The following is a 14,953-nucleotide window of genomic DNA, read 5'->3' on the forward strand; positions in this document are numbered from 1 at the left end:
CTCCTGTTGTAATGAGTCAAGAATTGATATTATGTCCTTTAAACAGTTGACACTTAAAAATCCTTACAGTGCAAGAAGTTACTATGTACCCAGAAAGTTCAGAACAATGAAACTGAACAAATATCACAGATTTTTTTTCCAGTGATGTCATTGTATTTAAAATATTTTAGCTTTTCTGGGGTGAAATTACCAAGTGTCACTCTAAGGACTGAAACATTCAATCAATTTGAACAGCCTAGCAGTGGATATTTCTGTTATATTTATACTGCCAGAGTGGTTAGTAATAACCAGTCACATGGACAGTCAGTAAGAAATCAAACTCTTCAAAGAGTAAAATCGTAATTGAAGTGTCCCACACTGATTGAAGTAGCAGTCCTTCCGTTCACTGTGTGCATTGTGCTTTGGGATTTTACAGCAGATTACCACAGCAACGGCTACACTGTGACAAATGGCTGGAAGATACACAACACAGCCAAAAACAAATGGTTTGTCTGTATGGCCAAGACTGCAGAAGACAAACAGAAGTGGCTGGATGCTATAATCAAGGAAAGGGAGCAGAGAGAAAGTAAGTGGATAATGTATTTCCTAATGCACTGAGTGAACTTTAGTATGAAGGAGAAATGTATATACATGGATAAATATCTGGGAGAAAAGGAAAAGGTTGCAGTTCTTCCTCCATGGGCAGAATGAAAAGCTATCCTTAATGACAAAGAAAATCAAGTAATTGAAAACAAATATTTCTGAACGTGGACCTTGTTTTTTCATGGACTTATGTCAGTCTATTGATCAAATATTTTTATTTGCCAGAGTCAGTTTCTTTAATGCATTGAATTAGTGTAAAAAATAATGTGTGAAATAAATTTCATTTTTAACCTTTTGTTTGTAAATAAGGTTCAACTGTATTTATCAGTAAAAGGAAAGAAGAAAATCCAGCTTGCAACCTTTTTCCAGAGGCAGTGACACAAACTTGTTCCTCGCAAACTCCTCAGCTTCTATGATCTTTAAATAAACAGAGCAGGTCATGGATAACAACTCTAGATATTACACTTAGACTGAGAACAATGATAAATGTATACAGATTCTTGTCACTTTTATCTTTTCTTGTGGAATGAAACCAAACCTGAGCTTATCTCGAAACAATGCTGTACAATAGAAGCAAGCTCACAAAGCAATAGATCAGGGTGAGTGATGAAAGTTCTGAGTTCCTTTAAAAGTCAGAACTGCCTTTCACAAGTCAACCTGCTTCCTTATTTGCTCAATGGAAACAATAATAGCTCATTGCCAGGGAAAATGGCACTTACTTTAAAACATCCTGTGCCCTGACTTCAAGAAGTCTTCTCTCTGCACATACAATTCCATTAAAGATGTAATTGCTTATCTAGCTAAGATTGAAAGAGATCAGTCTGAAACCCTTTTTCAGTAGTGTTTTCAGAGCTTGTACTTGCTAAGCAATAATGCTTGAGATTTTTTAAATACTTTCAGAAAGATACAGATCTGTCACTGAAGCCTAATGAAAACAATCTAAATCCTTCAATGTTGAAACCCAAACCTTAGTTTACAATAGTTAGTTACAATACTTTGTGTGTAACACAATGAATATTGCAGTTTTATTTGTTGCCAAAGAATATAAAACATTTATAAGAGATTTTATCATACATAAACCCCAATGCCCCTTTTGATAATGGCAAGGGTGCTACCTTCAAAACTGGGCAGGGTGTAAATTTAAAACAACTACTTGAAGCCACAGAGAGCACCAGTTGTGGGTTTTACTCACTGGTCAGTTTTGCATCCTGCTCTGCTGTAGGGATCCCAATCTTCCACATGATATATTTTTTAATAAAATACATTTCTTGACTCTTTTCCCCTCAGAGTGCTAAATCACATCTCTGAAAGATCCAGTGAGTCTCCATTTCATAGTGAGTTCTCACTTTGTGAGGTCACAAAGAATTTCCTGTGTGTCAGGTAAAATGTATGAGGATAGAAGATTCAATAAATAAAAAGGCAAGACTAGAAAAACACACCATATATAAACAGGGAGCTTGAGAATGTGAAGAGATGACTGAAATAAATGTTAGGAAGGGAAAGCAACTATTCCTTAGTAGAAAGTTTCTCCAAGTTTTCCATGCAGCATTGGCTAGTAAGGGTGGCTTTTATTTTCTGATGCTTTCTGTCATGTAGTTTTATGATGTGGCAGCTGATGACAGGCACTTGGGATAAGTATAGATATATTCTGGCAGACATTCCAGGCCTTATTGGAAAATCTCCTTTGCATCAGAGTACTTGCAAAGTCACAGAGATATCAATGTTTGGTGAGATTCCCAGTTCTGTAGGATGAGATGGGTAGAATGTGCATTCCAGTCTGCCATTTCCATCAGAGCCTGGGGAATTCGGTGATGTAAGACCAGCAGGAAATGTATGTGTATGCTATTACACAGGCTGTTTTCTATCACAAGTTCATGTTGTAAATTAGCCTCAGCTGCATGTGTCAGCATTCACATTCAATTGGATTACAGTGTTAGGGGAAGAAGAAGATGGACGAATGATGGCAATAAGCTAGGAGATTTGTGGAGCCAAAACCTTTAGCCAGATATTAGGCATATGAAAGACATACTGTATTTGAAAGGCAAAATGTCGTGCAAGTCTTAATTTCTTGAATGTGCATTTTGAGCTCCTAAAGCAAATTCATTAAGCATTTTTAAAAAGCTAGAAAGCAGCTCTGCTGACACAGATGACAATTCATTTCAGTATGTTACCATAAAGCAACAGAATTTATGTCCAGTTAGAGTGAGCTGCTCTTCCCAAAGAATGTACCCTTTGAATTTTCTAGCCTGACACTGATGACTGGAATTCTGCCTAATGTCTGTCTCTGTAAAAATTAGACATATGTACAAGACCAATTCAGGCTGCCTGTTTTCAAGATAATCTTAGAGATATCTAAAATCTGTGCCTCTGTTTTGGACACCAGTGTAGCCTAGATATGCAACTTTTAAAGCAGCATAGCCAGAAAACAAAATGATTTGTTCAACCTAGAAGAGACAAAGCATCTACAGCAGCAAAACAGCTTTTCTCATGAGCTGTCCTAAAGCAATTTGCAGATCTCAAGGGAAGAGTGCCAGCAATGGCTGTTATGATAATAGTAGACACTTGTTTTTTGCAGAGATTGTCCTTCTGACTGTACCACTTTTCAAGTTAACGTGAGCTACGTGGAAACACGTAAAGAATGAACAGGAAATTTTCTCTATATCAAATGATCTATCATTCCTTAAATCATTCAGCATTCCTTTCACTGACTGGATAATACAATTGTCAAACTGTATTTTTAGCCTATTACTAAATAGGCTAACTAAGAAAGGATGAGAAAATAACATTCCTGTCTACTTTTGATTTATTTAAGGATGTGAATTTGATTTCACTGGTTTTGTATTTTTGGCTTCAAGTAATAGAACACTCAGAAAGTTGTCTCCTCTGTCAAGCATGTAGCTGCCTTGCACAAGTCTTATGCCAGCAGTTGTTTCAGAGTCACAAGTGAAATTACAATGGGAAATCAGTTTCAGAAAGTATCTATTTTGTCTTGCTTTGGAACTTCTCCATGTTCTGTAAACCCTACTACTTTGTGTAAAGTGAGGTAGCTGTAAGTTTAAAGCTATTTTTTCAAGTGGAGAAGAAAAGCTGCATCTCAATGGTTCTAATCTCACCAGTGACAGTTTTGTACTTGGGTAAATAAATGACCCAATTTCACCCTTATTTGGAAAATAATTATGTAAATTTTTGGTTTTCTGCCACTTTTTCTGTTTGACTTCAGCTTTTGACTGTGAGCAAACACTGTATCTGATGTTAAGGATCTGAAGGAATTTCTGCTTTGTATTCTAGGCTTGAAACTGGGCATGGAGAGGGATGCATACGTCATGATTGCAGAGAAAGGAGAGAAACTGTACCAAATGATGATGAGCAAGAAAGTGAATCTTATCAAAGACAGGAGGAGAAAATTAAGTACTGTTCCCAAGTGCTTTCTTGGCAAGTAAGTGGCATTTGAAGTGAAAAGGCCCTTTCGTACCAATTAAAAGAGTGGACTCTGGCTTTTCTGGGGATGGTGTTGTGAGGTCAGATCAGATGTGCTTTGATGCAGCTTAACTGAAAAGGCCATAATCCCCATTACAGTTGTGATTTATTAAAATTAATCATCGATTTCTATTTTACACAGTGCTCAGGCTGTATATATACAGCTCATTTTATTGTGTGGTAACTTGTAACACATGTTTCAAATTGGCAAAAAGAATAAGAAAAAACCCCTTAACTCTCCCAAGCCCAAGGCTGTTGGCAGCCTGACCTCTGTCCTTTCTTGTGAACAAGTGGATGCTTACCAGGTGATGTTTAAATCCAGCAGAATTGTCCAAGTCTCAGGATTTTATTCAGAATTTTCCTGTTTGTCAATGTAAGAGCCACAAATGAAATTCTGTGGATCAGGAGATCTGATGCATTTGTTAGAAGCATTGGGCTTTATTGGATGGAAAAAACTCCCTTTGACTCAGACTAGGTATTACAAATTAACTAAGAATGACATGTATGCAGCAGTGGAAGAGAGATCTCATGGACAAGCCTGATCAGAGATCAGGTGTGATAGCACTGGGGCTGTGTAGGGAAATGTCCTGCATGGCACACAGAGAGACATACAGTTGACCTGAGAAGACTTTTCTGCCTCAGCTGCTCAGATTGAAATAATTAGGAGGACAGAGTTCTGAGAGGCAGATTATCCATTCATTTTTCTTTGTTCCCCCTGATCTCAGTAATGGCAGTTTGCTGGCAGCATTCCTTGTGTACAGGTTGTGGAAGTGATGCATTGTCTTTCTGCCTATCAGAGGGCAATCTGGCAGCATAGGCTGGCTTCAGCTATAGAAAAAAAATCTTGAGTTTTAGAGACTTGACTGCTTTTTTTTCCCTTCACCTCTTCCCCCTTGCGAATTGATCTTTCTGAATTCAAATTGAAACCTTTAAACTCTGATTTTGGAAATAATACAGCATTTCCAATTTTCTGTGCATCAAGAAGTACTAGATCAGAAATATGAGTGTTGTGGTTTCCTTGATATTTTGCTTAGTCTCAGGTCTTATCTGGGAATTTTTACTACTCATTTTTGTGTGAAAATGTCAGTTTTCTTACATGCTCCACAATCTCTCCTGCTTATTGCCCTCAGTTTGCTTGACAGCCAGGTGACTCTCCAGTAGTGAGAACATGACCTAACTTTGCCAATGGATAGCTGAGCTCAGACTGAGATACCTACCTCTGACAAAAGTAACATTTCTGCTAATGTTCCAGCCTTCCCTGTGTAAGATAACAGTACTGATATCTTTTCAACAGTCCCTTGTTAGTATGGTCCTGAGCAACTCAGTTGAGTGCAACTCAGTCAGTACTATCGTGACTTGCAGACTTCTTGTATCATTCTTGGGACTTCCCCTGAAAAAAGCTTATTGACTGTGACCTATTATGTTTTTTTAGATATTCCTGCCCAAGGGAGTCACTAATAACTGTGCTGAGATATATCTTGTGGTTTTCTGCTATATGCAGCTGAGACTAATGCTGACATAGCAAAAAAACCCTTTTGACTTGTCCTGTAGATATCAGCATCTAATAATTCAAGAGATAAAATGTGTTAGCAGAAAAAAAAAGCATGAGCTATTCCTAATATCTTCAGAAGTAACCCAAGCATTTATTTCTAAGGCTGTGTAGTGAACTTTAGCAAATGACTTGCTTAGAGTGCAAATCCATTTTCCTAACCATTCCTTAGGTGAAGTGGCATTTTTAGGCATGTGGCTTGTGATACAGTGGGAAAGATATGTGTCAGTGCCAACGTGTGTAAATGATATACTTGGCATATTTCTTTTCAGCACTGTACTAGATTGATTGCAAAACCCTGAACTATAATGAGCTTTTAATAGAGGCTCTATTAACCTCAGGAGATTCCAAACATATCTGATTGGATTGCACAAACCTGGACAGGTTGGTTTTTCCTGTGTATTTCTGGAGTAGCAACCCAGCTGTTCTAAGTCCCTTGGCTGGGGGATAGTATCCTGACCTGCATGCTAGATGAGAACAGAGCATGGCAGCACTGGGAAGCGAGGATGCTCTCACACTGCTTAGGACAAAATGAGGAAACAAATTAATTTTTGCCACCCACTTTTTGGGTTGAAGTTTTTTTAGCAACAGTCCACCATATACCTCAAAAACCCTTGGAATATTTTTGCATTGTGCACTTTTCGGTGCTTATAAAGCTTTCAGAGCTAATTATGACTGATTTTGCTTCTGAATCAAATGCCATAGCTATTCATGGTTCTGAAGCTTCAGGTCTGTAAGAGTAGCATTCAGTTATTTTCCTTTTCAGCTTGCCATTCCAAGCTTTAAGCAGACTGCCTTACATCTACAGTCCAAGTAAACTCCAGGGATACAGTTCCAAATAAAAGCAGGAAATCTAACAGAGTATCAGTGTTCTGCTGAAGTGCAGCTGTTTAAGTGCTGTAAGCTGCCATAGACTCATTTCACTTGACAGAAAAATGTATAGCAACTAGTCACATACCCTGGGTACCTAACATCATTAAAGTCTTTGGCCAGCATGTCTGTGATGGGGCACTCCACAGAGTGTCTTGTATTCTCAGTAAGGAGTGTGGAGATTCATTCTTACTGCTCCTCTCTCTGCAGTTTATATTGTTTCAGCCTTTAACTGCTTCTAGAAACAGTTCAGAAGCACAGGGAAATTGAGAATGAGCTTTCCTTAGGAGACAGAGAGCCTGAGTCATCACAGTACTCTGGCTTTAGGAGTTTTATAAAACTCCACTGGTTTCCATGGGATTCCCCTGGCATAGCTGAATAGGTTCTGCTGCTTTTTCTACACTATGACGGTTACAGAGTAGACTCTCAGCAAAATAAAGTTTTCAGTACTGAAGTTGTTGTTATTCTAAAGGCAAAATGCAAATCCTACCTACAGCTTAGATGAGTCAGCTCTGATAAACATGAAGAGACTAAAAATACTTCAAGTGGAGGCATGGATACTGGTTTTGATAAGCAGCAACTCTTTGCATGTTGGCAGGCACCCAAGTGGTTTATTGAACTCAGATTTCCCATATGTTGCTCTGCTTTCATATATTTCTTTTGTTCTTCTGTATGAATTTAACACATCTCTAGTACAGTCACTAATTAACCTGGCAAACAGCTCAGCCCCCCGAGGGCTCTGGCAGTGCTGTATTCATCAGGCCGTTTTTCTGTACTTACTGTTTCTAATTGAGCAACATCCTACATATCTATCCATTTTTGGCTTTTATTCTGCCCATATGTGCAGCTCTGCCCCTCGGCAGAGAGAGGTTTTGTTTTATGCTGCATGAGCAGACAGACTTAGCACCTCTTGTCTGTAAAGGTTAGAGGCATCATCCATGTATCTGCCAGGCACCAACTCCAGTAAATGACCTTAAATTAACTTGTCAGTGGGACTCGTGCTCTGTCTTACTGCTCTGTGCTTGAAATCAGTAGGTTCAGTCTTCTGTCTTGCTGTCATTCCATTAAAACCAATGCAATTACACCACTGGTGGGATGGGTGTTGGGGAGAAGTCAGACCCAATGAAGAAAGGTGAGCATATGTCACTAAGCCAGACCACAAACACTGCTTGGAGGAATAGCTTGGATAGAATTAGCTGTTATCTTTTTTTTACTGTCAGCTTGTTTTTAAGGTCATCAGTTAATCTTGCTTTCCTTTTCCCCTTTGGATGTTGATTGCTCAATAAAATAAGAATTTGCAGCATTTTTATAGGTCTAGCTAGATCTTCTTTCCTATTGTGTGCATGCTGATTGTGAAGAAGTAGGCAGAATGGTGGAAAAAGTCACAGATGGGAGATCTCGATCTTCTGCAGAGCACCTTCTCTTTCAGTGTAGGAAATCAAGCCACTTAGTAGGGGTATCATCACTTAAAACAGTGTTTATACTTTCTTCAAGGAGGTCTTCTTCAGTTGGCTGATGACTTGCAGCAGCACGTGTCTGCTCATATTCAGAGTGAAAAAGCTAATTGTTTCTGTTCTGCTTCCCTTTGCAGTGAGTTTGTATCATGGCTCACAGAGATTGGAGAGATAAGCAAACCAGAGGAAGGGGTCAACCTGGGACAGGCACTATTGGAAAATGGAATCATTCATCATGGTGAGTGCTCTGTGCCATAAAGGGATGACAGGTTGCAGTAATGTGTTGGAAACGAGGGTGGAAAATGACTGTGGCTGTTCACACAGGGTTTGAATACTTCCCTATGTCATACACATCAAATCCTCAAAATGTTTAATAACTTTTGGGATTAATAAGTGGGAAAATTGTTGTCATGGAAGCAGAACTTTTTCAATATCCTGAAAATGTTTCTATCTGCAGTTGCTTTATTTGTTTGCAACACCTTTGTGGTGGACTGTATCAGGTGTATATTCCTTTGTACCTTGTGTATTTGAAAATCTGTAGTGATCAGTAAATTTAACTGGTCGTAAGAGATATCAACAATACAGAGAATAGTCGAGCCAGTGCTCTTTTGGAGGGGGTCACAGGTACAAACAGTGAGAGTGGCTCAGGATAATGGGTCATTCTTTCTAATGAGGCTGCTTGTCATAAGGAGATGAGGGAGGGTATGTTGTGGAATTTGTTCCTTCCAGGTCATTTGACAATGACATCTCTGTAAAATAGTGATGCACCCTATTTCTTCATCATACCCAGCAGATAACCTTGAAGTGTTCTGATGAGGGATGTTTTAGAAGAGTAGGACAGTGTATACAAAAGTGCTGCATGACCAAAGTAGCACAATATAAGTGTCTGAAAATTTTCTGTGCTATCTGCATTTCTGCTAAAATAAAGTCTTTCTCCAGATTATGTTCTTTAAATCCAGATTTTACTTTGTTTCCTATGTTTTCATGTTACATTATGTAGACAGAGCAATGCAGTCCTATTCTAGTTAAATACCAGTTGCCCCAATTTCAATGTTCAGGTGAGTTTAGCTGCAAAGGGCACATCAAAGGAATAGGTATATAGGTCTTAAGTCACCAGTGGTATACATTTCCATACAGTCTCTTGGAAACTAATTTAAATAGAGGAGCCATTTAATTAGGCTGGTCTTACTTTAATCTCTTGGTAACTCAGCTCCACAAACTTGTCTTTCAGGTGACAATAACACTGTTAAGAAATGAAGCCTGTTATCTTCTTTTAATTAACACATAGAGAAATCTAATATGAGCAGTACCATAATCCTTCATGCACTTTCACCCTCAAGTACCAAGATATTTTCAGGTATATTCAGAATTTGAAGGGCTTTGAGCATGAGCTCAAAAGCACTGAATGCTTTTGAGTACATGGCCCTAACTGTGGCTTTGGAGAACTGAAGTTCTCTGGATCCAGTGTGTGAGCATCTGCCTTTGGATGAAGAATGCCCTTTTGCGCTCACAGCATTACTTGCCTACCTTCTGAGTCTATACACTTGCACTGTTGATGTAAAAAGCTCTCTTGAGACTCATTATTTCATGATGACGGTTTACTTTGCCATAACTTCATGCTTTGATGCTTTCATCAATGTCCTCTTTTTCTAAACACAAATTTACAAATCAAAGAAAGTTGTGTTTTTCTGTCTACTGCTCCTCTTATTCAAATGCCCTGAGTAACATGAATTTGGTTTTAATGTTACCTTTAGAGTTCCTGATATTAGTATCTCCAATGACAGTTCTTGTTAGACATTGGAAAGTACTTGCAACGCTGCATTATGCTCTAAAGAAATACTCCATAAGACTTGGATAAATCATTAAACATGAAAGTATGCCATTGTCCCCTAATGTAGCGATAACTTAAGCACCATAATGAAGCCCTTATCCCTACTCTACATTAAGCAATATCTTTTATCTTTTGTTTTCACTTAGAATAACATTACTGTCAGGTGAAAACTGCTGATCTCTCAGCCTGCCTGAGAAGCAGGGTCATAGAAGATTGCTAAATGCTGAGTTGTGTCCCAAGTGCTGAGCTCTGAGAGTTTTATCACACAGTTTTCCCTCTATCTTGTTTAATTCTGACTATTTTATCTGGAACTGCTGATGTGGAAGTTTTGGTACCTGTCAGAGAGCAGCAGTGATCAGAACCTGATCTGCTCTGTGCCAGACATAAAAGATACTTTCTGCAGATTCGATTCTCAATCGGATGTAGAAATCAAACATCTAGAGCAGGCAGACACTGAAAGAGTCAACAGCTTGTGCTGCTTCGAGATTCCACCGAATACAAAGGGATATATACCAGATCCTACAAATTTTGTTTTAGTCTCTGAAATGAAGGAAAAATATCACCACAAACAGATACTTTAAGAACAGGATGTTCTATGTAATGAGAATTAAGAATTTCTGCTTCTACCATCTAAGCAGTTAAACCTGCCCACTCTGCAAGGGACAGGCTAAATCTCAAACTGAGTCCTGGTACCTCTGAGTCTGCTCAGCTCCATTTAATTGTTGTTAGTTATCCAGTGCAGTCACTTTTTTGAAGTTAATCAAACTCAGACTAAGTTGCATCTTAAATAATGTAAATCCATGTTTTTTCTCAGTTTATCAAATGCTGTCTTTATGCTCTGAAGCATCCAGGATCTCCAAGGGTGCTCTAGCACAAAGATCTGGCCATGATTTTGTTGCACTGGCAAAGGCAGGAAAGATTACAGTGACTAATTTAGCTATGAAGTGCCCATCAAAGGAACATGGTATATAGGTCTTAAGTTGTCAGACATTTCTATATAGTCTCTTGGAAACCAATTAATAAATGGGAATCATTTACTATATAAGATAGAGTTACCCCACCTTATCTACTTTCTGCTTTGGTTACTCTTCTCTGCATTTCCTCCTCCTTCTCTACATAGTTATAACTGGTCTCCATGAAATTAAGCTATGTATAATGGCATTTCTATACTACACACTGTAAAATTGGAAAGGTGCTTTATTACTTACTTCAACTAGTCATTGGCACTTTTTACTTATGTTTACCACTTATTTACTCACCAGTGAAACAATTTCTACTAGTTACTAAATGACTATCTTCAATATAAGGGTTTCCCACCCCCATGGTATCTTGAAATAGTTTGCCTCAGAATAGACACAGGATGAACCTACTTATAACTGGATATAGACTTCAACCCTCTTCCCATCTGCTGCATTGGATAAATCTGTTTGAAACTTGAAATGGTTTTTGCAACTGCAAAAATTAGCTCTGTAATAATGTTGTGGGAATTTGGGGCACTTTGTTCAAAACTTATCGAAAATAGTCAGATGGTCTCAATTACCTTCAGTAGGACTGTTTCCAAAGCCTTACATAAATTGAATCTGGTGTGAAAGGAACAAGTTCAGATTTTATTGGAGCTGCAGTGTTTTAGAAAATGGCTTTGGTTGGTGAAGCTATTCAGAAGTGAGCATAAGCACATGTACACACAATAAGGGGAAATTTGAAGAGCCGAGTTCTTTCTTCAGAAAATGGTAGATACCAGCAAATATTTAGGTGCAGACCTACCAACTGGCCTATGAAGAGCATGGCAGGGGAGAAAAGACTAATTTTATTTAACATCCTGATATTTTAGTTTCAGATAAGCACCAGTTTAAGAATGAGCAGGTGATGTACAGATTTCGCTATGATGATGGAACGTACAAGCCAAGGAGTGAATTGGAAGACATCATGTCCAAGGTTTGTATTATCATTCTGAGTTGGAACCTTGTGATTTCTGTCAAAAGGGTTTGCTCTACCACTGAATGTTGTTGACCTGTTGTATAGGATCCCTAATGCTGTTTATCTTTGTTTTATTAAGCCATCCATCTTAATGCCACATGAGACATTCACTCTAGGGAGAGGAAGCAGAGCTTAGCAATAACACTACAGTTGTGACTGCACCCAAGACTGCTGATTACAATTCTAATATAGCAACAAAAGGTCTTAAAATAGGCCATAATACAGCATGTCTGCTTAAAATCTGAGCATTATGGTTCAGGGAGATAGAAGAGATCAATATTGAACTGCTGTTCCTGATAATTGCATGTCAAATGAGTTCTGTTGATCCCATATCTGCCCATATACCTTTTAATAAATTGAATTTCTTCTTACGGACACCAGTTCATGGGTTAATTATGAGGAAGGATTAATGGAACAAATGTTGGAATGGAAGTGATAAGAGATAAAAGAACAGATTTTTTTGGCTTCTGGAAGCAGGGAAAGAAGAAAGAATGTTTGACAGAGGTGATAAGGGAACTGTTTTGAAAAACAGCTAATCAATAGATAATTCCAGCTGAGTAGAGACATCAGTGTCTAGATTTTGCTGGCTTTAGCTAGTCAGTGTTTCTTTGAAAAGAAAAAGTGATACTATCGTGCATCTTTCCTTTTTCAGGGTGTTAGGCTCTACTGCCGACTACACTGCCTATATACTCCAGTGGTCAAGTGAGTTCACCTTCATGATCCTCTTCTATATATTACCTGGCCTTGTTAAAAGGATGATGTTACTATTGAAATATTTCTGGTTTTTTTACTATAAACCATAATTTGGTGCATTTTCTTGTCTCTTTTTGCTTTTGCTTATTTTTTATGTAGACAAAATTGATGAGGAAGCTAAAAAAAACCTCTGCTGGGCATGACTGGAGTCCAGAATTCAACAAAACTGACCTCATGTCCCTGAGTTGTAGAACAGATGTTTCACTTGGAGGTGCCATTGTCATGCTGAAAGATAGTTACAGCTCATCAGTCATAAATTTGCTTAATCATATCTCTGGGGTTTTTTTCTCAGAGTAGCACTCTACAATAGCACAGATTTCAGATATCCTAAAGGGTGTGGAGAAAGCAGGAAAGCAAGATGCAGCCTTGGTAGGCTTTAGGGAATGAAAAAAGGACTAAATAACTACCATAGGCCTGTCTTGTGGTGTCTTATCAAGGTGCTATTTTTGTAGTAGAATGTCAGATGGAGAATCTTCTAATATCAGAATTCATCTGTGTTAGTGACAGCATGAATCTAAACTGTGTGTGTAACCAGAGACAAATAGCAGGCTCTCCGAAGTTTTAAGGACAGACAACATTCTCAGGATGTTTAGGCTCTTCTTGCCCTTCTCTTTCCTCTTCCTGTTATATCCCTGTTAGAAAATTGTAACTCCTAGGCTATCATTCCTCCATGTCTTCTTATCATGTCATTTTGCCACTGACAAGCCTGTTGTTAGCCTAAAGGAGTCAGCTTTTAGCCAATTCAGGGTCTCAAGGCCCATCACTTTCTGCTGTGCCTTTGGACCGCTGCGTAACCTGGCGTCATCCGACTGCTGATCCCTGCAGTCGTGCTAGCAAGGTTGATGAGGCTTACTTTTCTGGTGCAACCTTCCTTCTAGAAAATTGGCAAAACTGCTTGGAGTGGTAGGTGTATGTGCCAAGAGGTTCTGGAGGAATCATAAAGTTAAAATTTGAGTTATTTTATTGACAGCCTTGGAATGCAATTTTGCTTACTCTTCCCTAGAAACCTGGGAGTGGCCGTGTAGCCCTTGACTTGATAATTTTCTTTAAGTAAACTCTGACAATGATATACTTTGAGGACAGAATTATCTACCCCACAAGAAACAAAGCAGGCTACTTTCAGGGTTGATAAACACAGAGTAAAACACCTTGAAAAATTTTAAATACAGAGAAGATTCTGAATGTGTCTCTGATCTACTTCAAGCAGGTTATGTGGGAGAACTTGCTCCACTGAGACATGAGATGGACAATACTTCAGTGTGTAGGTGGGCTAGACCCTGTGAAGAGCATGATATTCCTCTAGTTTCTGTGAAGCAGCAAAGTTCTGCCAAAATTTGAATGATTCTCACATCTATAATTGACTGTTCACCTGCAGCTTATGGTTCTGGATAGCATTCTATGATTCATACTTTACTTCTGTTTGAAATGGGGAGGAAAGTCAGTGAAGTAATGTTGAAATATTCATCCTGACAAGCATTTAATTACAAGCAGTGAAAGTCTGGGCTTTGGACCAAAATCCTGGTGTCAGCTTATTCAAAACTCTAGCTCCATGTCAGCATCTGTAGGAAAATGTTGGGAGTTGCTTCTCACAACCTGGAAACCCCTACTCATTAGGACTCAGTATTTTAATGCTTTCCTTTATTGTTCTGACACTTCAAAAGCACATTTTCTCAAGATAAAAGTGTGAAAAGGAAAATCTGCCCAGAAAACTCCCACAGCTCTGTGCTGGGTTTAGCACATTACTGGAAGACAAGTCAAAAAATCTGTGTAAGCACTATGAGGAAAGCTTTTGTTCTGAGGACACATATTTCTGGAAATGCTGTCACTTTTTTTGTTTGTTTGTTTTGTTTTTCCCAAGTTCTGAAAGTCCTGCTTCCCCTTCTAATTTCTCACACCCCTCATTCTGCAACCACACAGTCGTCTCTGCTGCATTTATTTACAGAAACCAGTCACAACATTTTGGTGTTTGTAGATGAGTAGGAACACAAGTAGGATGAATATTAGGTGGTGGTTTGCTGTTAGATATTTAGGAGAAAGGAAATATCAAATGGTGTGGTGCTAAGAAAAGAGGTTGATTTGATAGAACTGAAAAATAAAGTCTCCTCATGAGCTGCCATGTAGGTACATCTGGACTGTAAAACAGGCACAGTGGCTGTGACAGGTTCCTGCTACAGTTATGCCAGTGCAACTCAAGCTTGAAAGAGAAGAACCACCTCCAGGAGTGGGAGAGGAATTGATTCTTCATAGTCCATTCAGCAATTGGCCTTTCTACTGAGGCTCTCAACGAGAGGGAGCCAATTAATGCAAATTAACTGTGGTAATAGCTTTTGTGATGTGGAACTAGGAACTGGATCAAGACCACGAAACTTATTTCCTACAGGCCAGTAAACAACCTTAAAATGGAAAGAGCTTTTCATTCTCTCATGAGCTGGGTTACATCCAGTGACCTGGAGGTGGAAG

At 38.7% G+C, this 14,953-nt stretch overlaps 1 protein-coding gene across 2 annotated transcripts in view; it reads left to right on the forward strand.

The window, feature by feature from the left end:
- PREX1 (phosphatidylinositol-3,4,5-trisphosphate dependent Rac exchange factor 1) overlaps positions 1-14,953 on the forward strand; it is a 149,071-nt gene that overhangs the window by 90,614 nt on the left and 43,504 nt on the right. For both annotated transcript variants that reach the window (XM_062008779.1, XM_062008780.1), the window contains exons 9-13: positions 416-565; positions 3,871-4,018; positions 8,070-8,170; positions 11,595-11,698; positions 12,393-12,442. In XM_062008779.1, the coding sequence (XP_061864763.1) occupies positions 416-565; positions 3,871-4,018; positions 8,070-8,170; positions 11,595-11,698; positions 12,393-12,442 (553 nt within the window). The remainder of the gene's footprint in view (positions 1-415; positions 566-3,870; positions 4,019-8,069; positions 8,171-11,594; positions 11,699-12,392; positions 12,443-14,953) is intronic.

The sequence above is a fragment of the Colius striatus genome, chromosome 16, assembly GCF_028858725.1.
Source record: "Colius striatus isolate bColStr4 chromosome 16, bColStr4.1.hap1, whole genome shotgun sequence".
Taxonomy (NCBI): domain Eukaryota; kingdom Metazoa; phylum Chordata; class Aves; order Coliiformes; family Coliidae; genus Colius; species Colius striatus.